The following is a 23,480-nucleotide window of genomic DNA, read 5'->3' as shown; positions in this document are numbered from 1 at the left end:
GTTCCTTCACGATTCTTCTGGAGATCCTCACTGGCCCTGAGCCCCACCCCTGAGTGCGAAGGCGGGTACTGACTCAGGCAACCCATGTCTTCCCGGGCAGATCTGCCTGACATAAGCTGGTGGAGCGATGGGTGATGGTGAAAGGTGCTCATTAACGTGTATTCAGAGAACTCCATGAACCCCCGAGTCAAGGGCAGACCCCAAGTTCCCTCAACCTCCCAGCAACAGAAAGGATATGCTACGAGCATCCCCAGACTCAACCCCACTTCTCTGCTCTCTCTCACATGTCAAAGTCAGAATAAGGTGACAGATATGTCTATGAGACACAGGATAAGACCCCATATGACTGTAGGGGGTCCAGAATATGCCCCCATATGAGTGTAGGACCAGGGTGTGGACCCATGAGTGCAAGGGACAGGGATATATCCCCATATGACTGCAATGAATCAAGATGTCCCTATGAGTACAGGGGGTATGTATGTACATATTGATATGCCTCCATATGACTGCATGGGATCAGAATATGCCTTAACCATTCGTCTTCAGCATATTGGTTATTTTGAGCTGTTTTGATACACAATGGACTCCTGAGAAGCTTTGGAAACAAGAGGAGTCTCTTTCGGTGGGTGGAAGGAGCTTTCTGTGAACTAATCTCTCTCTCTCTCTCTCTCTCTCTCTCTCTCTCTCTCTCTCCCTCCCTCCCTCCCTCCCTCCCTCCCTCCCTCTCTCCCTCCCTCTCTCTCTCTCTCTCTCTCTCTCTCTCTCTCTCTCTCTCTCTCTCTCTCTCTCCACCTGGAAGAGACCAGATGTTTTTAGATCACCCCAGTGAATGCAGGTTCAGCTTTGCGTGCTGCCCTACCTGACCTTCCCATGCCCTTGGTCTTCTGTGGGCTACAATAATACCCCCTTCTTCAGACTCTGTTCCTCCCTATCCCATCTTTCTGCTGCTGTAATGGCCTGGACTGCTTGACTTTTGGGAGATGCTTTGGAACCCTAGGATTTCTGCCTGGGGTTATTCTAGCTGCATTCCCTACAGGGCCCTGTCCCTCCTGGCCCCAGCCCCATTCTAAGGTCTCTAGTTTTCTCTACTGGGTTGGTTCCTGGAACCAAGCCTGCCTAGAGCAAGCGGAAACCCCCAATCCATCCTGGGCTCCAGGCTCATCTGTGCCTCCAGGGCTGGCAACTCAATCCCAGGGCCCTGGTAGTCCCCCTCTGGTCACCTTATAACTCTTTCCCCTTTCCAGAACCATCTCCATCTCTATCCTGCTGTATGGCCAAACCACTAACACAACAGCTAGGCACATGACTCCATTCTAGTCCTGTCCCTATCTTCCCACGGCCTACCTTACTTGAGACATAATTCACTGTTTGACAGTCACTGTGGGCCTCTTTTAGCCCCCCCCCCCACTGTCACTGCCTCAATTTCCCTCCTGCCCCTCACTCATATCCCTCAGTCAGCTCCAGCTCTGTGGGTCTCCATCTTCTGGTGTGCGCTAGAACCTTTGCCCAGGAATCCTTGCATGTGCACTAGACACAGACTGCCAAGAGGGGCATTCCCTCTTGGACAAGTTTGTATTAAATGTGCTGTCCCCGGGCCTTCCCTGGACACCCGAATAAAGTAACAGTCTCCTTACAGCTATGCCCCCTCTCTGCTGAGCCTGTACACTCTTGACATGTTTCACAGTGGCTTACTGGAGCTCCAGCTTGGAAGCACAACTGCTCAAGAGCCATCTCCTGAGTTCTGACAGGGACTATATGCCTTCATCAGGGTCCTCCTTGGGCAGCCCCACCTAGCCGGGTGGGGTATCTGCCCAAACAGTCATAAGGTAGAGGCCTAATGAGGCTCAGTTACCTTTAGTGTGTGTGTGTGTGTGTATGTGTGTTTCTGTGTGTATTTCCATGTCAGTCTTTGTGTGTCGCCTGTGTTTGTATGCCTCTGTCTGTGTATGTCTATGTATGTGCACCTGTGTGTCTGTGTCACTGTTTTTCTTCATGTCTCCCCATGTGTGTCACCTGTGTACATGTGTGTGTACACCTGTGTCTGTGTGTCTGAGTATGTCTATGTGCATCTGTGTGTGTATCTTTGTCACTGTTTTTCCGTGTGTTTCCTCACGTGTCATCTGTGCGTGTGTGTGTGTGTGTGTGTGTGTGTGTTAAATTACTCCTCAACTCAGAGTAACTGGGACACACAGTGTGTCACGCCTTCCTCTGCGGGAAAGTTGTGTCTTCAGAGACCTTTTCTGCATGAGTCACCTTGGCCTTCCTGGGGCCTCTGGGTGGAGCCCTGAGAGCTAAGTCTCTCCTGAGATCTCCAAGAAGAGCATACATGCTGGGAGAGGAAGTGCAGAGCGTAGCTAAAGAGAAGCCTGTTAGCAGACAGCAACAGGTGTTGCTGCAAAAAAAAAAAAAAATAGATAGATAGCAAGCAGGCCCACAGCATACACTGATACACTGGCTAATACACCCCGCTTCCCTATGGTAGGAGCCAGAGAGCCAGGAAATCCCTGAGGGAGCTATAGTGAATGGAATGTCCGGGGTACCAGGAGACAACAGGGAGCCCCAGGCAAGCCCTCACACTGCTTCTGCCCTGAGGACATTCGTCTAACCCCAGAGGTCCTAGGTCCCAGGTGCTTCCTTCCTACCCCCACCTCAGGTCCACCATCTCCTGAACCGTCTGGAATCCGTCTACACACCAGCTCATGGTCTGCCTGAGTGGGAGGAAGGATGAATGCAGTGTCTCAGTTTCCTCGGTGTAATGCTTCCTGGAGGTGCACCTCTCTTTAGGCCCCACCCACTGCCCTCTTGGGTTTCCCGACATGGTCCAACACAGGCATCAGCTCCTGTTACAGCAGTTTGGAACGCCACCCCCTCTCCCTTCCTAGCGGCCTAGGAGGCACGTTTGCTAACCAGCTAACTGTGGGCCTCCTCTTCCCTCACAAGCAGCTAGTGGCCATCTACTAGATGTCGGCTACCATAGACTCATCGTTGAATCTTCAGAAATAACATATGCTGTATGCTCCATTCACAGAGAACTCAGGCTCGCTGAGAGCATTAGAGGGCCTGGGAGCACAGCCAGGAGAGCATGACAAAGAGGGGCTCCCTAGCGCACAGGCTCCGCCCCTCGGTCTCTTACGGAGGCAGCTGGGTTGGGCTGCTGTGGAAATATGCAGGTGCTTTAAGCCCGGAGGTCTGCTCAGCCTGTGGATCTGTGTGTGACCCTCTCTTCCTTACCTTCCCAGAATTTTAGGCGGAAATTCCCATGGATTCCTATTTCCTACTGGGGTTGGGGACCCAGAAGCCTGGTGGCCACAGATGAGGCCACGTGGTAGAAGCAGATCTCCCTTAAGTGTGCACCCCGATTTAGCATCCCAGAGGGCAAGCAGTGAGACGTGCCCCGCCCACCGCCCGCGCATCCGAGCCTCTCAGCCAAGCCAGGCGTGGCGCTGCCAGGGTTAAGGCGCAGGCGTGTCCCCTGGGGTGGGGTGGGCCCGGCAGCCTTGCCGCGATTCTGGCGTCCCCTCGGATTGGGGCCCAACGCACTCCCCCGTCGTTCTCTCCGCCGCGTGGCAACGTTGCCCCTTCGTCCTCCACTTAGCGGGCTGAGGGGACCGAGGTGCCAGGACACCGCCCTGAGGGGAGCTCATCCGGCCGCGCAGACGCCCCGCGGGCTCCGGGGAGGGACTTGGCCTGCTTTCTGGCCTCCACTCGCCGGGGAGGAGCCGCGCGGCTGCAGCTGGTGGTGCGCGGAGCTTCAGGGACGCAGGCGACCAGGCCGAGAGCCGCGCGCGCAGAGCCGGAGCCCGCGCCCGCGCTGCCTGCGGGTTCCCGGTCGGGCCTCTCGGGCTCCCAGCTTAGCGCAGAGGAGGCGCGGCGACACCGCGGGGCGCGGCCGAGGGGAGGAGAGAGCAGAGCGCGGGCGAGCGCCGAGCTGGCCGGGCCTCGCGGGGCCGCTGCTCCGCCAATCTGCGGGCGCTGACGCGGGGGGCGGCTCCACGGCGCTCGGATATCAGCTGGCCTGGCGCGGGGCGCCTGGAGCTCCGCCGTGCGGGCGCTGCGCTCCGGGTCGGCCCGCTGCACCTGCCAGATCGCGGCTTCGCCCCGCGCGCCCCCTCGCGCTCCCCTTTTCGCTCCAGTCTCTCCAGCCCGGCCTTCTAGCCGCAACCTGACAACGCGGAGAAGTAGCCTTGTCACCCGACCAACACCCGGAGTGGCCCAGCGGGAGCTTGGCACTCTGGATCGGAACCGTCGCGCCCCGACCAGGATGAACAGCCGCGCCTCTTGCCTACACGCCCAATGAGTGTGGTAGCCGTCCCGGAGACCTTCGTCCGCTGCTGTGTTCCTTGTCACTTCTGCCACCAGATCCACCGACAAAGGCCACTGGCTGCTCCCCGAGATGGCCTGGAGAGCTGGTGCTTTGGTAGCGGGTGTCCTCCACCACGTCCGAGTCTGGGGACAGCCCCTGAGCTGGTAGCTGCTCGTGCGCTGAATGGACCTTGACCCGCGAGTCGTTGTCGGCTTGGTGCCAAGCTGAGGGGTGCCGGTGTAGCGCGCATCCGGAACCCCCTGAGCACGCTGGCCTGCGCGGTCATGAAGATGATCCTGGTGCGCAGGTTTCGCGTGCTCATCCTAGTGGTGTTCTTACTGGCTTGCGCTTTGCACATTGCTGTTGACCTGCTACCCAAGCTGGACCGGCGCGCTGTGCGATCCACGGGGGAACCCGGCTGTTCCTGCGCTCAGCCGGCGGCAGAGGCAGCTGGCCCAGGCTGGGCCCAGGCGAGGAGCCGCCCGGGGGAGTCCGCCGGTGGCGACGCAGGCTGGCCCAACAAGCACACACTGCGCATCCTGCAAGACTTCAGCTCAGATCCAGCCTCTAACCTAACCTCCCACTCCTTGGAGAAGCTGCCTCCTGCAGCAGAGCCGGTTGATCACGCCCCACGGGGCCAGGAGCCCGGCTCCCCGCCACTCCGTGACCGTGCGCACCGCCCGCTGCTAAGAGACCCTGGGCTTCGGCCACGGGTGCCGCCCTCTGACCCCAGCGGGGACGGATCGCTCTTAGCCAAGTTGTTTGAGCACCCACTTTACCAGGGTGCTGTGCCTCCTCTGACAGAGGACGACGTCCTGTTTAATGTGAACAGCGACATCAGGTTTAACCCCAAGGCAGCGGCAGAAAATCCAGACTGGTGAGCAGAGAATGAGAGGCTGGGGTGGGACTAGTACGGCTGCTCCTTCCGGGAATAAAGACACCCCCTATAATGCTATTTCACAGGCCAAGCATTTTGTGTACCGTTAGGAACCCTTAAAGGAGGATGGGTAGGGACGCCTGGTGGGCGGGGCAGATGCGCCTCTTGCTCTGGGCCCTGCCTTTGTCTCCACAATGATTTCGTAGGGAGAAGGGCTGATGGGGTTTGGGAGGCCCCCAGTACCCTGGTGTGGGAAGCTGGCGGCCCACCAGGAGCCAGGGGAGTCCAGTGCTCCACCTACAAGGAAGCATGCTGGCCAGCCCTGGCGATGGCCGAGGAAGCAGATGAATGAATATGTTGGGAGAGTCAGCCAGAGAGAGTGGGAGCCGCCTTCCCCTGGGAGGGGCTGAGCTGCTGGCTCTGAGGCCGATGGGTGAGCTGTTCGGGGTGGACCCCTCCTGGATGTACCTAATAAGTCTTTTAAGTCCAGTCACTGGAGACAAAAGCAGCTGAGAAGTGATGTTGGCAGTGTGGAGAGAGATCTCCTGGCAAAGACGTGAACCGGGCCACCCTGCCTGGCGGTGGGGAGGAAGACGAGCCATCCTGGAGTTACCATCCAAGCTGCCCAGCTTTGTGTCCACCCCCTCCCCCACAGCTGCACAGATCCAAATAAGCCCGGCAGAGTGAAATATTAACCACCAGCTGGCTAGAGCAAATAACCTGCAAAGGTTCCCTGGGCTGCCCGTCCAAAACAGCCTTAGAAATCCTTTCTCTCGCAGGAATGTGACCAGGCCCTGTGCCTTGGGCCTGCACATGGGAGCTGTTTGGTGGCTTCTGGGCTGTGCTGGCCAGAAACTATCCAGCAGAGGCTACAGAGAGAGTGGTCAGGGTGTGACTTCTTGGAGGACCCCAGCCCCTTGTTTTGCTTCTAGTACAGGACAGACTGGAGTTGAAGAGTCCTCACCTGTCAGTGAAGCAGAGCTAAAGTGGCCCCTCTTCCCCTCCAGCCTAGCAGACTCCCAGAGGGTCTGCTCTTCCTCCAGACAACCCCATGGCCAGAGAAGGCAGGCAGCAGGTCTTCTTCTGAACCCGGGCTGGAGTGACTGATTCCGTAGCCCAGCTCTCCCCACCTATGGCTGCACTCGTTAAAATCAAATTTAGCCCCTTGCATCATCCTGCCCCTGGTCTTTGGAACAAAAGCAGCAAGCCAGGGAGGTTTCTGGCTGGCTGGGTGTGCCTACGACTTTCAGGCTGTCTGGTCCCAGGAAAAGCTAACAGTCCCTTCCCACACACTCCCAGCTGAGATCATTCTTATGGGGGGCACTTTTGGTGACCCCAGGACAGAGGCACGGGGATAGCGCTGACACTCTGGGTCTAGGCCAGTGGTAGTTAGGGTTGTCTGTGGCGTCTCTGGAGGGTAAATAGGAATTACAGGCCTCCAGGTGTGTTATTAGGCAGTGGAAGCGCAGCCGGGGAGGAAAGTGCCGACAAGGCAGCTTTTAGTGAACCTGTACTTTCAGCCCAGAGTCGCAAGCCCTTGACCCTCAGGACCAGCTCCCCAGCATTCCTCAGCCTCTCAGCCTCTCGCCTCTCTGTTGACACTTGACTGTTGTCTGTCTTTGTTCCGTGTAGGCCACAGGAAGGTGCTGAAGGAGCAGATTTCTTGCCTACTGGCGAAGCAGCCGTGGACCTCTATCCTAATTGGCTCAAATTCCACATCGGCATCAACCGGTATGAGCTGTACTCCAGGCACAACCCAGCCATCGACGCTTTGTTGCAGGACCTCGGCTCTCAGAAGATCACCAGCGTCGGTAGGTAGCCACCTGCTTGCCCTCGGCACAAGTGCACCTTGGTGTGGGCACAGCAGGGCTGTGCGGAGCTGGCTTCCTAGGCAGGTCATTGGCAAAGGAGCCGCTCTTTCGGGGGTGTCTAGGTGGTCACCTTGAAGATCCAGGAGCCAGATGGATGCTTGAGGTTCATTGCTGGCTAGTGCGGGTCATCACTTTGACCCCTGATAGCGTTATACACGCAGACATATAGGCCTTCCCTCCCTGTAAAAGAATACCCTGGTGACCCACAGTGGCTGCTGCACCTCCTGCCAGCACCTGTGCATGGGCCACCTTTCTTCCTCCTGCAGGGGCAGCTATATTGCATGGCTCAGCCAGCGTGGATGTTCTGAACCTGCTCCCTTCGAAACTCAGTAGGGGTTCAGGGATCTCCCCAGGTCGGGGGGAGCAAAGCTGGAGCCTGGGATGGAGCGGTGTTAAAGGAACATCTCCAGGTTTTTGTGAAATTTAGTTTTCAGTTGCAGGAGAACACATATCGGGGCAGTTTCTGAGCAGGTTTTGGACTCTTGTCAGGTCGTGAGTGGTTGAGTCCCTGTGGCTGGAGAGGTGGCACAGGACAGGCTGAGGGCTGGGCTGTGCAGGGGTGGCCCTGGTGTGCCCAGCTGCACGTGCTTGGGTAGCCTGCCATGTGTCTTGAAAGCAGATCTGCTAACAGGCTCCCTCCGGTTATGGGCTCTGGGCCAATTGCTGACATGGAGCAGTTAGAAGCTGCCTGCCTGCGGCAACCACCTCTTTAGAGGTGTCTGGGGCTCTGCTGATCAGCGTGCTGGGCTCTTGCCTGGTCGAAAAAGCCAGGACCCACCGTTTCCCCAGGGTTTGGTCAACTCACTGAGTGAAAAGGATTAAGCTAATGGTCTTCCACCCTCCGTTCTTCCGCCAGAGAGATCCGAGTGCGCCCCCACCTGACCTTGCCATGCCCCATGTGGAATCCAGAGGCTTCAGGATGAGTGAGGAATAGTCCTTGTTAGCACAGAGACTTTGTTTTAAAAGAGCCACAGTCCATGCCCCTTTCTCTTTGGAGTATAATTGTTAAAGAAATACTCAAACTGGGCATGAAAGTGAAACCTGTCATCTAGCTTTGCAGGAGGCTGAGACAGGAAAATTGAAAGTCCAAGGCCAGTCTGGGTAACTTAACAAGACCCTTTCTTAAAACAGAAACAGAAAAGAGGACTGGGAATATAGCTTAGTAATAGAATCCGCAATGACGGATTGGGGCGTGGTTCAAGTGTAGAGCCCCTGCGTAGAATCCCCCAGTGAGGGGCTTGGGTGTGGCTCAGCGGTAGAGTACCTGCCTAGAATCCCCCAGTGAGGGGCTGGGGTGTGGCTCAGTGGTAGAGCCCCTGCCTAGAATCCCCCAGTGAGGGGCTGGGGTGTGGCTCAGTGGGAGAGCCCCTGCCTAGAATCCCCCAGTGAGGGGCTGGGGTGTGGCTCAGTGGGAGAGCAATTTCCTAGCACATGGAAGGACCTAGTGGTGAGACCAACTTCCAGAAGTACTGCTGCCTCTGTGAACCGTTCAGCTGAGGAGTAAGGAACATGTACTACAGTGACCTTGAAGAGGGTGACATCCTTAGGCTCGTGCAAGAACAAGCTTGAGTGCTATCTGTTCCCCACAGCTGGCCAGCTGTTGTGGGGGCTTCAGTTGTTAGTCCCTATTCTCACTGATACCTTTTCTAATGCAAAGGTGAGGGGATCTATTCCGGGATCTCAGATCAAGGCAGACTGGGGTTCCAGGGCCTCACCAGAAGCTGTGCTCACCCCAAGGAACTTTGTTTATCTTCATGTACTTAACTTTGAGACCCCCCCACACTTTGGTCTGATTGACTTGGGAAGGATGATGGTGGTAGGACCCTGAGTTCACAGCAGGATGAGCAGCTCTGTTGTTGATGAGGAAGCAGCCTAGACTTGACCTGTGCCTTGGTCTGGTGGGGCGTCCTGGAATCAGCCAATACCCTTCTGGACCACACGATGCTTGAGTGGATCCTACATTGATGTGCTAAACACGATGGCTGGGGTGGTTTTCATCCATGGACGTGCTGGGTCCTTCATTCTGCAGGTGTCCAGCAGCTCTCAGAAGGTAATCAGTAGAAATGGTCATCACCCAGGAGACAAAGGACACTTACCCTGCCCCCCACACAGAGTGCTGAGGGATCCCGGCTGTACCAATCACTAGCCACAGTGACTTCAGTCAAACGGCTGCCTGGCAGCAAAATGTGATCCAACCTGAATGCATCTGGGGGTTGATACATGAGTTTGAGATCATTGTAAAAGATGCCTTTTTCTCCCAAGGTGAGGTCATGCCTGCTTCGTGGCTGAGAGTGTTGGTTGTGAGGTTCTGACCCTCTATTGGGGATCACTGCTAGCAGGGTATACGTCACTGGAATGCTTCCTTTCTGGGTCCACCAGTTCTGCTGCCTGGAAGGTTTAAAGATGTGACACCTGCCCCACAAGTAGAGAAGGCTGTGGGGTATTATTTATACCCCAGGAGTCAGGGGCAAGAGCAGAACTGGACAGCACCTGCCTGGTGTATCTCCGTGTGGCAACAATGTTTCAAGACACACCAAGCCACTTTGCGTAGGGACCTGGAGTCAAACAGGTGCCCGTATCTTCTCAGGGCTGCGGAGTTTACACCTGCAGAAGTGGACCAGACATCTTGCTCCATAGGGAGCATCCTGAGATGACTGGCCATGCCACGGCATAATGCCCTGGAGACTGCACACTGTCCTGGAGGCTGCCTGTTGGAGGCAACTCCCTGCCGCCCTGGCTAACCTGACTCATCCCGAGCTGCTACAGAGGTTGTCGTGGGTGTAAAGGTCCAGCCAAAGTTTTGAGCACACATCTGGCTCCTTGAGACATAGTCTCTCCTGGGCATTCATCGTAGCGTAGCCACTGGGTAGGTGACAAGCTGGGTGCCCGTAGACAGGATTTGCTTCTGCCCAGGGCCTGGTGCTACCATGACCTGGAGTCAAGTGGAACCTTCAAAAGCTAGTCTTGCCTTCCAACTTCCTCCCACAACTAGGGAAACTGAAGCTACAGAGAAGAAAGATTTGCTGGTGGGGTAGTATCCCCTTGTTTCTGATTCAAGCTTCCCTGGGGCTGACCAGTGATGACTTTATTTTTTTATATTTTTAATTTTGTGTATGTATATGTGAGGATGTCTGAGTAGCTGTGTTGTGTTTATTAGTGTCTGTGCACATGTGTGTATAGGTGTGAGTGCATGTGTCTGCAGCTGTTTATGTGCCCATGGTTTGAAGGTCTGAAGCTGGCATTAGTGTTTCAATTCTTTTTTTATTTTTAACTTGTTGAGTCGGGGTCACTGACTGAATCTGGAGCATTCTGGCGCTAACTAGCCTAGCTAGCCAGCTTGCTCGGAGATTCCCTGTCTGCCTCATTAGGGCTGGGATTGCACGTGGCCACCACATCTGTACAGCTTTTACTTGGGTTCTGGGGTTCCAAACTCTGGTCTGTGTGCTTGCACAGCAAACACATTATCCACCGAGCCATCCCCTCAACCCCAGAAGTGGTGGCTTTAATCTTCAAGTTTTTCATCTCACTATGAAATACGGAGCTGGGAAATAACTCTTGTGATGGAAAATGGTGCCAGGGAGGGCTCCACGCCCTCTTGGAACGGTTCTATCAAGTCTCGCCTGTTTAGAACCTCTTGCTCCTTTTCGTGAGGCTCTGTGTGGCCCACAGTGCAGCTAGCCAAGGCCAATAGAGATTTATTTATAGCCGGGCTCCAGGCTGCCTGGTAACGGGCCACTGCTACCTTTAAAGAGACTACATCCACCTCTGCTCAGCAGGAAGTGGCCCACCATGCCTTTGGCCAGGACCGGTGGTAATCAAATCGCTACCGTGTACAATCATGGATACAAACGCTCTACACTTGAAATTACTCGGGGGTGGGGGAGAAGTCTCCCTGGAAGCAGGGGGTGAGGCAGCCTCTGGCCTGAGCATAGCTCTCTTAAGGTGGCTCCATCTAGGTCAGATCAAGGCCCGTGGTATCGAGAACAAGGCAGAACAAAAGAAAATGACTCCACCGGGCTGAAGTCCATGTCACTAATTGATCTGCCGGAGGGAAAGAATGGATGGAGGTGGGGTCTGGGAGAATTGGCTGTGAGCTTCAAGGAACAAAGGGCCCATGACTGGGGTGCCCCGGAAATAGTGCCTATGAAGGAGGGGGGGGACTTCTCATTCCTGTCTGATGAGACAGAGCTAGCATAGTTCTCAAGAGGCAGTACCAGCCACAGCAGGGTTATAGGTCCTTGCCTCTGACTCAGGGCATGCATGTAGGGTGGGGGAAGAGGGTGACTGCGGTCACAGACCTCAGCAGTAGAGCGACCCCCTGAAATAACAAGGACCCCAAGATCAAGTGCACCAAGTATATGGCTGTTACCTGCTCAGTGCCATGGGTTGAAAGGTGGTCTCCACTGGGGATCTGGATTGTCCCATCCCACCCCACCCTGCCTGTTTTCTCCTTGTGCAGCCAGGAAGCTGCAGGGATTGAGCCCAGCTCCCACTCACTGTCTTGGCTTTCTGCAAGCCAAGCTCTATCGGTGTATTTCTGGGCTTTCTTGTGACTACCACTCCCAAAATAAAAGTGAGCTGCCTGAGAGGCAGCATGACATAGTAACACCAGGCTGCAGGCCACTAGGGCAGAAGGTGCCCCACGTGTGCCTGGTCTGAGCCAGTGATGGCCCCGAAGCCCGGAAAGCCTCTCAATGGGCCAGAAGCTTGGAGACCTGGCGCAGCCACCATCAATGCCTGCTCGCTCAGCTTGTCCAGCCCCTCATGTCAGGGTGGGTGGCTGCAACTCTGCCTCTGGCCGCCACGTAAATGTGCCCCATGCCCCTTTCCTCATGTAGAAGATTGGCAGGTGGAAGGGAACTGTGGGTGCCCAGCGTCTGGGCCACAGGCATGCTTCTTCAGTTCAATGACATGTGAGACAGGCCAGGAAAGGCTGAGTGACATTTTCTCTGAATGTGAGTCTTCCCTAGGGAGGCCTTCATTTACAATGCAAACACCTGCCTCCATTAATCTTCTAGAGCAGCCCCTTAAAAGGCAGCAAGGGGTGCATGGGTGTGAAAATAGCCAAGCTACTGCCTGACTGACCCCAAACAGAATCACCAGTTCCCTCGCCTGGATGAGACGACCAAGGTCAAGCCCAGCAGCGGTGATGGTCCCTAAGGGCCACCAGTCAATATCTCAGGTGTGGCCCATTTCCTTAGTGCCCAATGGGGACAGCCTAGTCCAGAACCTGGTGGGTGTTCGCATTTGTTGCCCACCTAGACAGATGCCCTGAGCCTTTGCTGTAACACAAAGCAGTCTGTGTCAGATATGTGGGGTCTGGGCTCTGACCAGAGAATACCCCCAGCCAGCTTTAGGCAGCTTACAGGGCTAAGGGCGGGCTGAGTCAGGACAAAGCCTTACCTTTTACAGTTTGTACCTCAGTCACCTCAGAGCTGTGTTCTAGAGCTCCTGGTTGCCTCCTTGGGAGGAACTGGCCATGTATGGTGTCAGGGCAACGGGGCGGCAGATGGGACCCCCTTAGGAAAAGACTGACTAGACTGGGAGGTAGCTCAGTGGGTAGCGTGCTTGACTAGCATGCTCAAAGCCCTGGGCCGTACCCAGCACTGCATAGACAGCACTGAGGACATGCGGAGATGAGAGGGTCACGAGTTCAAGGTCATCCTCAGCTATATAGCCAGTTTTCAGTTATGCAAGAGCCTGTTCAAAGCAAGAAAAGCAGGTGGCGGGGGAGGAGCGGAGACAGGCCAAGCTGACCAGATTAACACATTATTTTGCTATCTGAAAGCCCGGATTACAAACTTTAAAAAGAGCCTGGCCCAGGAAGGAACCATTAATCCCAGGAGTCTCTGTGATTAAGCGAAAATGGGTCGTACATGGAGACTTGATGGTGCCACCAACTTTTTAATCACTTCCTTCTTTTCCGCTTTACCAGAAACGCAGTGGATGTTCCTTGTGCAAATTTAGAAAGCACAGATAAGGAAAAACAGAAAATTAAAATCCCTTGCCAGGCTCCCGAGGGAGAGGTGCAGGCTCATTGCCGGTCTGTGTATCAGGACTGAAAAACCCATGTGTCCCTGTCTTCAGGGGGAAAATGAGCTTCCTGGAGCATGAATGTTTCATAAGCTGCTTGCTCAATAGTCAAACCGTAAGCACTTTGCTGTGTCACTCAGAAGGAAGGCAGGGTGGGAGTCACACCTGCCCTCACTGCTGTGGTTGCATCCCGAGTTTGAAAGGAGCATGACGTGTGTGGTAGCCCGAGGAGGACACGGTCTCGTACCAGCCACTCTGGTCTGGCAGAGCCCAAATCAGTCTTAGTCCCTAGTGCAGCCCGTCATACACAGCCGACAGCCAGGTCCCCTGCGAATACCAGCCGGGGGACTGACCCTACTGTACAGGTGAGTCCAGGCCACAGCTGTTCTTTGAGCCTGATCTCCACAGCCTTGTGAAGGAGTATCTTGTGACTTTCTCTGAGGGATGTGCTTATATCAACTAGGAGGAGGGGCCCTCGTGATTCTTGCAACTTTCAGGAACTTCCTAAGCCTTTTAAGTTTCTTTTACTTCCTAAATCTTCTTTTTATGATTTTTTTTTTATTTATTATGTACACAGTGTTGTGCCTGCATGACAGAAGAGGGCACCAGATCTCATTGTAGATGGTTGTGAGCCACCATGTGGTTGCTAGGAATTGAACTCAGGACCTCTGGAAGAGCAGCCAGTGCTCTTAACCTCTGAGCCATCTCTCCAACCCTGATTCCTAAATCTTAATGAGCCTCCCACCAGGAGTAATATTTTTATTTGTTTGAGTTTTTTTGACACAGGGCCCCACTATGTGTAGCCTTTGTTGTCCTGGAACTCACTGTGTAAACCAGGCTGGCTTCAAACTCAGAGAGATCCACCTGCCTCTGCCTCAGCCTCCCAAGGGCTGGAATTTAAAGCATGTGCAACCACACCCAGTCAAGAAGAAATGTTTTAATTTGAAGGAAATATCTGCACAATGATAAGTAAGCATCTATGGCCCCGTTTTACAGAAAGGGAAACTGAGGCTGGAAAAGTAAAGATTTTTTCCAGGATATTCAGCCTGGGGAAGCTAAGCAGACTTTAGTGTCTAGATCAGAGTGGACCACCATGATCTTTCTTCCACTGAACATTTTTTTTTTTTTGAGGCAAGGTTTTACTATGTAACTTTGGGTAGCCTTGAATTCACTATGCAGACCAGACTGGCCTGGAACTCATAGAGATCTACCTGTCTCTGCCTCTGAAGTACTCGGATTAAAGATGTGTGCCGCTATGCCCAGCTCCACCAAACCTTCACACTTCCTGTTCTGTGGCATACACGCACACACACACATAGACACACACGCACACGAGACTCCCCTGACCCTGGTACCAACAGCCACAGTCCTCTGCCAGTCCTGTTATACCTGGGACCCAAATGGCAAGAGCATGTCCCCTGACTGTCACCACCACCTGTTTTCAGATTCTAGAGACCCCTCTGCAGCCTTTCTGTTCTTTGCCTTCCTCACCACAACCCCCCAGGACCTACGTCTGGCCTCTCTCCCCCACAAGTGGCTCTCACAATGACCTTAGGCCGCAGCCTGCATTGCCTCCTACGCCAAGGAGTCTAAAGGTATCTCGCCCTTTGTAACTTCCTATCCACCCACATGTCCAGTGTAGGCTCTGACTCTGTTACATCTGTGATGTTATCACTTGCTCTGAGCCTGCCAAGGATACGGGATGCCTCTGTACACGTCAGGCAAGCTCCCATGTAGACGGGCTTGGCTACATTGTGCAGTGTGAAGGCCCCTTCGTGTCCTTGTGCCTTGAACAACCTGGGGCCTTTTGCCACAGCTGACCTGGATCAGAAAAAAAACCCTGTGGCTTTCCTTTCCCCTCTTTCATCAACAAAAGGGAAATCCAAGGTTGGGGGAAGAAAGGTTGTCTTGGAAATCCATCAGCTTTCTGATGTGGTGAAGTGCCAGAGCAATGTGTCTTCTGGAACCTTCTGAAGCTATCATATCCCTCCATGTCCTAATGATTTAGGAGCATCTAACCTATAGGTATTTGGGGGTCTTCTCAGAGAGACCACTCAGACCTTCACTAAATCCTAGTAGCTTGCCTGTACCTAATAGCAGTGGTGTGTGTGTGTGTTTGTGTGTGTGTAGATGCAGGTGGGTATTGAGGGTGTGTACGTAAGGGAATGTTTATGTAGGAGTGGGAATGGGGGTATTTGTGGGTATGGAGGTCTTCATGTGGGCATAGGGTGTGTGTAGGTGTGAGGGTGTGAGCATGTGTTTGTGTGAAGGTGTGCATGTGTGTGACTGCATTCCTGGACTGGCAGGCAAGTACACCTGCCCATCCCCTGGAGCCTTGGTGGGCTCACACTGTGGAGTTTGCTTACACCCGACTGCTGTATCAGAAGGGGCTCCAGCTAGCTGGGGTGCATCATTGCTGTAAATCCTATCTTCTCAGGCACAATGGGAGCCCCTCGCCACGTGAAGACGATTCAGCTGGCTGGTGGCTAGAGCCCCTGTCTGATTCTGCTGCCTGGGGGCAGTTGGGGGGCCTAAGGAAGCCACTGAGTCACTTTGTTTGTTCTTCCCTCCCTCCTGCAGCCATGAAGTCAGGGGGCACACAACTGAAGCTCATCATGACCTTCCAGAATTACGGGCAGGCGTTATTCAAACCCATGAAGTAAGTGCCTGACACTAGGGTGGGCATGAGGCTGGGCCGCCTTGTGCAGGCGTAAGGCCAGGCTGGGGAGGCAACATTTATCTGGGGGTGAAATGCAGTGGCTAAGTGAGTAACCAGGCGGTCTTCACCCTCCTGGTCCCTCCCCAGCCTGATGCCATCATTACACACCTGGGGATGGTTGTCCATCTTGTTCTGGGAGGGTGAATGTTTGTATTTAACAAGGGGCTGGCAATGTGGGCATGTAAGGGACCCCTGGAGGGGAGACTGCATTTTTCTTTTTTTGGATTTTTCGAGACAGGGTTTCTCCATAGCTTTTGGTTCCTGTCCTGGAACTAGCTCTTGTAGACCAGGCTGGCCTCGAACTCCCAGAGATCCGCCTGCCTCTGCCTCCCAAGTGCTGGGATTAAAGGCGTGCGCCACCACCACCCAGCCCGAGACTGCGTTTTTCTAACAGGCTCAGAGACTGGGGGGGACTCCACACAGGGCCAGGGTTGCCATCTAGAGCTCTGCAGGTGGTATGGTTATTTCTCAGCCTGCTGTCCAGTCCAGGTGATCCGTGGGGAGCCTGTGCATCCTAAAACTCCATCCTGGGGAGATGGCTTCATCAGTAAAGGGCTTGCCACAAGAGCATGAGACCCGAGTTTGATCTGTAGCACCCATGTAAAAAGCCAGGTGTGGTATTGCACACCTGTAGTCTAGTGCTGGGGTGGCAGAGACAGGAGGATGCCTGGCACTCACTGGCCAGTCAGTCTAACTGAATTGGTGAGCTCCGGGTTCGGTGATAGACCCTACCTCAAAATATAAGGTGGAGAGCATGCATGTGCACACATACAACTTCACCCTAACACAAAGCAGCGCTAGAGTGGGCTCGCTACCCCACAGAGCGTCACAGAAGTAGAAATCTCATCACCAATACCAGTGAGGGAAGCATTATACAGCACGTGACCACCCGGGACACTCGGGAGTTACTAGAGTATGTATCTCATTGCCACAGACCCTGCTCGGCCCAAGAGTTTGCATTTTGCAGCAGCAAGGCTATTGTGTTGCTCTTTACACCATGGTTTGCAGTCGCAAAGGCTAAAGAGAACATGCAAGTTGTGGGAGTGAGGCTGCCGGGTGCAGGTCCCCAAGGGATGGCCCAGCTGTGCTGATTGACCAAGTCTCCTCTTTCTGCCCCGATTTTTCTACAAATTCAGCTTCCCCTCACTCCTGTTTAATCCTCAAATTTAAAATAAATGCTAGTACTTCAGAAGCAGGGAAGGCACTTTGCTCTTCCTATTTGTCCTGTGTCCCCAGGAAGACCAGCATGGGTTCAGGGGAGAAAAGTGGGTCTCCCTGGCTTCCCAAGAAGGACTGTGAGCCTGTTTATCTTCAGGAGCCCAGACCTGAGCACCACCCACTCCCACAGGCAAAGAAAAACCTGGTCCTAGGGTTTAAGCCAGGAAACAGTGAGCCCTCTGCCGCTGCCTGTGAGGTGGCATGGCCACGGGTCCAGCGTGACCACGTGACTGAGCGCAGCGTTTCTTCCCCTCTTCATGCAAGAAAGTGGTGTTTTCTGTGTCCCGCAAGCATCTGTCCTGTGCAGGGAGTGATGTCAGCGTGGCACAAGAAAAGTCGTGGGCTGGATGCCACCACTCAGGAGTAGTATATGCAGTCAAGTGTTGGATGTCCTTGCTCTGTAGGACATCCCAGGATGTAGCCTGTGTGGTCATCCCAGGATGTCCTAGAGGGCCAGATGCCAAGGAGGACATGGCTTCCTATGGTTTCTTAAGGGGGCTTTAGTGGAGATGGAATCTCACTGTATCCCAGACTAGCCTCCAAGTCAGCAATGCTTCTGCCTCAGGCCTCGCAGGGTGCTGACGTTACAGATGTGTACCTCCACATGTCGCATGAAGGATACTTGCTCCCTCCCCAATCTCTCCCTTCCTTCCACCTTCCTCCCTCCTCCCCTCTTCCCGTTTTTGCTCTCTTTCCTTGGGTAAATAGTTTTATGAGCCTAGCATGGCCTCAGATGTGCTCTGTAGATGAGGATAGTCCTGAACTTGTGATCCTCCTTCTCCACATCTGTAGCCGTGGGATTACAGGCATGTGCCACCACACCCCGTATATGCAGTGCTGGGGATGGAAGGAACCCAGGGCGTTGTGCACGCTAAGCAAGCACTCTACCCACCGAGCCACGTTCTCGTGCTGTTTTAAGGCCTCTGGTATTCACAAGGACAGTGCCATGAGAACCTGCCTGCATAAGACTAGGACCGAGCCAGGTGACAAATAGACCAGGACAGCCTGCTGCTGGCCAAGATCTGGGGACAATAAATGAAAATGACATCTCCTTTTCAGTCAAGTTCTGTGGGCATGGGCTCCGTGAGGCAGGTGTGTGCTTCCTGTCTGAGAAGTGTGTCTTCAAGCCTGGCAGAAATCTACAGACAAGTCCAAGCTGTCCAGAGAGGCTCCCCATGGTCCAGAGTTTCAGGACAGCAAACCCTGGGGATGCAGATGGCCTCCTCAGTGGAGATGGGGGTGGTTCTGGATTCTGGCTTGTGTCCTGACTCTGCGAGTAGCTGGAGGGGAAGGTATGTCCAGCTGCGGACAGCTGCAACCACAGCCGTTCCCCGGAGCTCGAGTAGCCTGTGTCCCGTGAAGAGGGAGGGGAATGGGTCTCTGCACTCAGAGTTTTGGTGTTTGGTTTCATCCCCACAGTAGAGTCTAAAGACAGGCTGTTCATAACTACATACAAACAAGGAACCTGGGGTGTGGGTCCAGAGCCCTATAAGGAGCCCCCAACCTGGTGGACACCATCATATCCTTGAGTGGTCACATATGGGGCTGGGTGGAAGCCCCTTGGGATTCCTACCTCTCCAGTTTATCCAAGGCCTTGGAGAAAGGACTTTCAGGGCTGTGATTGGAGGAGGATAAAATAGTGTGGCAGGTACCAGTCGGGTAAGGGTGTTGCTGGGGAAACAGGTTAAGGAAACTAAGTCTCAGAAAGGGAAGGATATGTCTAAGACTAACCAAAGACAGAACCTGAGGCCAGCCTGAATTTTCTCTTCAAAATGGGCAGGGGGGCGGGGGTTGTGAGTGGGGTCCCCATGCCAGCAGGTGGCACAGTTTGCTGTAAACTTCCAACACTATCCATCTGGGTCTTTTACTGTTCCTCCATGGACCAGGTCCAGAAATTTCTGGGCACCTGAGAGTCATTGACTCCAGTTATCTTGCCAGCAACTGATGACCCTGATGACCTTGGGCAGGGCCCAGGACACCTGACACTGCTGCCTGTTTTGTCCTTGCTCCTCTGAGGCTATGGAATGATACAGTTATGCTTCTTGACAATGGCCTTAAAAAGTCAAAACCCATGATAGGGAATAGGGAGAGAGCTCAGTCAGTAAGGTGCTTGTGGCACAAGTAAGAGAACCTAAGCCGGATCTCTAGAAGCCACGTAGAAAAGTCAGGCTTAGTGGTGCATGCCTGTCATCGCAGCACTGGGGAAGTAGAGACAGGAGGATCCCCAGGACTCGCTGCCCTGCAGTGCTGGGAGTACGCATGTTAGTAGACACTAAAAGACACTACGTCCTGCAGGCCTGGGATCAGGGCTGTGAGCCCAGAACTTTGAAAGCTGAAGCAGGAGGATTGCCCTGAGTTTCGAGGCTAGTCTGGAATGTAGAGTGAGTCTCTGTGGGAGGAGGGAGAGAAAAGGTAAGGGGAGAGGAGGAAGAGAAGGAAAGGAAGGAAGAAGGGAGGGACGAGGAGGAGGAGGAGGGAGTGAGGGAGGAGAACACACAACCAGCACTGCAGCCCTTGAACTCTTGAGGAGGGGGTGGAGCTGACTTGCTTTTAAAGTAGCGGTTCTCAGCCTTCCTAATACTCCAACCCTTTAATACAGTTCCTCATGTGGTGGTGACCCCAACCAGAAAATTATTTTCATTGCTGCTTTATAACTGTAATTTTGCTAATGTTATAGATCATAATCTAAATATCTGTGTTCTCTGATAGTCTTAGGCGACCCTTTGTGAAAGGGTCATTCGACTCCCTCCTCCCACCTGAGGCATCATGGCCCACAGTTTGAGAACTCTTGCTTTAAAGTATTTAAGTTTTTTTTTTTATTTTTATTAGTTAAAAAGTGGCTTTCCTGATGCCAGATGCACACCATGCCTTCCAAAACCACTCACTCGAGTGATTGACCAGCACCATGAGCTTTCTAAGTTCTAAGAGGAAACTTTAAAACTCTAGCTGCCTCTTCCCACCCCTGCCCCAGCACCCAACAACCACTAATCTCCTGTCTCGCTGTGTGGATTTGCTTATTCTGGGTTTTCACAGGCCGAGGATCGTGTGGTGAGTGGCACTTTCTGTCTGGCCTACAGTGATGACGTCCTTTCTAAGTTCATCCATGCTGGAGCGTGTGATAATGCTTCCCTTCCTTTTCATTGATGAATGATAGTCCATTGCGTGGATGGACCACACCCTATTTATCTATCCATCTGCTGATGAGCGTGGATTGTTCTCATGGTCTGTAATGAAAAGTGCTGCTTTGAACTGTTGGATGCATGGGTGTGTTTAGGGGTTCCTGCGGGGGGTACATGTGTGTTGTGAGAATAATTTCCCTGGAGAGAGGTTAATAGTGTTGATGGTGACTTTTCCATAGCTGCACAGATGGACTGCTCCTCTTCAGTTAGCCTCCCTCAGCCTATAGACAGTGGTTCTCAACCTGTGGGTCATGACCCCTTTGGGAGTCACATATCCTGCACTTCAGATAATTTACATTGTGACTCATAACAGCAGCCACATTACAGTTATGAAATAGCAATAAAAATAATTCTGTCGTTGGGGGATCTCCACAACATAAAGAACTGTATTAAAGGGTCACAGCATTAGGAAGGTTCAGGGCCACTGCACCTCACAGGCCCCAATTGTCACATGCAATTAGGGCAGAATTTATAAAAATGCATGGGAGGAGCATTTGGAATCTCAGCTGAGGTCCCAGGACCTTCCAAACCCACTCCTTCTCTGTTGTAATATGGAGCGGCGGGTTGCGTCTCCGGCACCCGGCCGCCCACATGGCTAGCTTATGCCCCGAAATAATTACACCAGAATTGTATTCTTTTAAACACTGCCTGGCCCATTAGTTTCAGCCTCTTATTGGTTAGCTCTTATATTTAGATTAACCCATTTTTAATAATCTGTGTAACACCACGATCTGGTGGCTTACCAGGGAGATCTTAACCTGCGTCTGTGTCTGGTGGGCGAATCATGGCGACTCCTTACTCGGCTTCTTTCTCCCAGCATTCTGTTCTGTGTACTCCACCCACCTAAGGGCTGGCCTATAAATGGGCCAAGGCAGTTTCTTTATTAAATGAAAGTAACTCCTCCATCACTTCTCCAAGGGAGTATCAGTAGGTCTGCTCATAGTGGGTTCTTGCAGCAGGCAGCGCTGATCCAGTGGAAAATGGCATTTGTTTTGCTCAGAGGAGCCCATTTTATAATAAGTATGGTGCATGTGCATTGGCCAGAGGACAACCTTGAGTGTGGTCTTCAGAAACACCATCAGCCTCCTTTGAGACAGGGTCTCTCTGACCTAGAACTTACTAGGAGGCCTGGCCAGAAAACCCAAGAGATCTGCCTGTCTCCACGTCCCCAGCACTGGAATTACCATCATAGGCCACCAAGTCTGACACTTTCAAATGGGTTCTGGGCGCCAGACTCAATTCTTTATGCTTGCAGAGCAATTGCTTTACCACCTTGGCCATGCCCATGTTTTGGGTCTCTTAGGCATAAACCTTGGAAGGCTACTGGAGCTCTTAACATTCTCATTTGTTTCCATCTCGTTTCCATGGTAGCTGTGCCAGTTTATCATCCCACCTGCACAGCCCAGGGGGTCTGCTTTCCCATTCTTTGCCAGCACCTGCTGTCATCTGTCTTTGATGGTAACTGTCCTCCTGAGTGGGAGGTGGGATTTCACAGTGGCTTTGACGTGCATTTCTCTGATGGCCAGACACCAGAGTCTTCCCACAAGCTTGTTGGTCATCTGTTTGTCTTCTTTGGAGATGCACCAGGGCAGCGCTCCTGCCATCCTTTTGCCTGGTTATTTGTCTCTGCTATCAAAGGGTTAAATGACTCTTATCACATAGATGGTAGTGTATAGGCTATGAGGTTTTAGGGTGTCCATTTCATTCATTTTTGTTACTATTTGGTGAACTATTTAAACTTGAATATAATTCTGTGTGTATATGTGTCAGAGAAACCATGAGGCCTCACTGGGACTCAGTTTATCATCTGGTCACAAAGCCTAGGGTATGCCTACTCCCGTTGCTTCTCCAGAGGCTGCTTACAGGAGCAGAGCTCAGCAGGGTGGGGTCAACTGCAAGCTTCAACAATACAAATATCAAGTTGTTTCTTGGAAAAGAGCCTCCCAGGCATGCCCGAGGCTGCCGCTGATACAACAGGACTGTCTCATGGCAGAAATACTCATCTAGCAGCGGCTGATGCTTCCAGAGCTCTGGGGTTGGGCCTGGCACAGACATGATTCAAGGTCCAAGCTTGTGGGAAAGCCACAGGGCTGTGACCTCTGGACGTGGGTCACTTGGATGCTGAGTAGGGGATGAGGTAATGCGTGTGTGTCTGGCCCTTCACGGCAGCTACGGTTGCTGCTTCTGCAGCCAAGCACAGAATGCATGGGAGAAAGAGCACCTGTGGGGCAGGCAGATGCACTGGCAGGCTTCCCTCAGGAGGGTCGGGAGGGTCAGGGCTGGAAGGAAAGACAGCCTTATAAGAACACTCAGCTGGAAGCAGCCATCAGGGAGGCCACGGTGAGTGTGAAGGTCAAGTAAAGGTCAGATAGGTCCAGGCCACAGGAGGAGTTGTATGCACAGTCCAAGAGGTTGGCTGGCACCGTCAGGATCAGGTGCCTACAAGGTTTCAGCGGCTCTGTCTGAAGCCCAGGCTTTGGTGCAGGAGGTACTAGACACAGCTGTCTCCAGTTCCTTCCCCTCCGGCTGCTTACCAAGTGCTCGGGGCTGCATGCTGAAGGGGTGTCATGCCGGAAGACATGGGCCACGTATTCCTGCAGGGTCCGGTGGGAAGGCCCGGGGTCTGAGCATAGACTGAGCACAGAGGGAGGCTGGGCAGCAGCCTGCTCTGAGGACATTTATGGCATGGACATTGGCCCATGACTCAGATCAGTATTTGGGGTGTCCGAGTGCACAGTTCCTGCCTCAGTATGGAATGGGTGTGCTGGGGAGACGGGAAGGAGGCTGTCGGGGGAGAGGGTGGATGAGGAAGAGGCTGGGCAGTGTGATGGAGGAGGACGCCTAGGAAACTGTCCTAGTCAGTCTTTGTTGCGGGGATGAAACACTAACGGAAAGCAACTAAGACAGTAAAGTGTTTATTTGGCTTTCAGGTTATAGTTCATCATTGAGGGAGGTCAGGGCAGGAGCTCGAATCAGGAACCTGGAGTCAGGAACTAAACGCAGATGCCATGGTGGAACACTGCTCACTGGCTTCACACCTTGGCTTGCTCAGCTTGCCTTTTTATACAGTCCAGGACCACCTGGCCAACAGTGGCACCACCCACAGGGACCTGTACCCTCTCGCATCAATTAGTAATGCCTCATAGACAATCCCAAAGGCTGATCTGGTAGAGGCGATTGTTCAGTTAAGGTTCCTCTCCCAAAGTGACTCGAGTTTATGTTGAGTTGGCCAAGATTTGCCAGTACAAGCCCCTCTCTGGGCACAGTGATGGGACATGGG

The 23,480-nt window shown here is 53.4% G+C and overlaps 1 protein-coding gene across 1 annotated transcript in view; it reads left to right on the top strand.

Annotated features, from left to right (window-relative positions):
• Positions 1-3,833: 3,833 nt before the first annotated feature.
• The window catches only part of Fam20c (FAM20C golgi associated secretory pathway kinase), a 56,437-nt gene continuing 36,790 nt past the window's right edge, over positions 3,834-23,480 (top strand). Inside the window, exons 1-3 of the mRNA XM_057765636.1 lie at positions 3,834-5,180; positions 6,813-6,991; positions 15,665-15,743. Of these exons, the coding sequence (XP_057621619.1) occupies positions 4,588-5,180; positions 6,813-6,991; positions 15,665-15,743 (851 nt within the window). The 5' untranslated portion in view covers positions 3,834-4,587. The remainder of the gene's footprint in view (positions 5,181-6,812; positions 6,992-15,664; positions 15,744-23,480) is intronic.

This window comes from Chionomys nivalis, chromosome 3 (genome assembly GCF_950005125.1).
Source record: "Chionomys nivalis chromosome 3, mChiNiv1.1, whole genome shotgun sequence".
Classification (NCBI taxonomy): domain Eukaryota; kingdom Metazoa; phylum Chordata; class Mammalia; order Rodentia; family Cricetidae; genus Chionomys; species Chionomys nivalis.
Note: the sequence above shows the minus strand (reverse complement) of the source record. Positions and strands in the feature narration are given on the sequence as shown.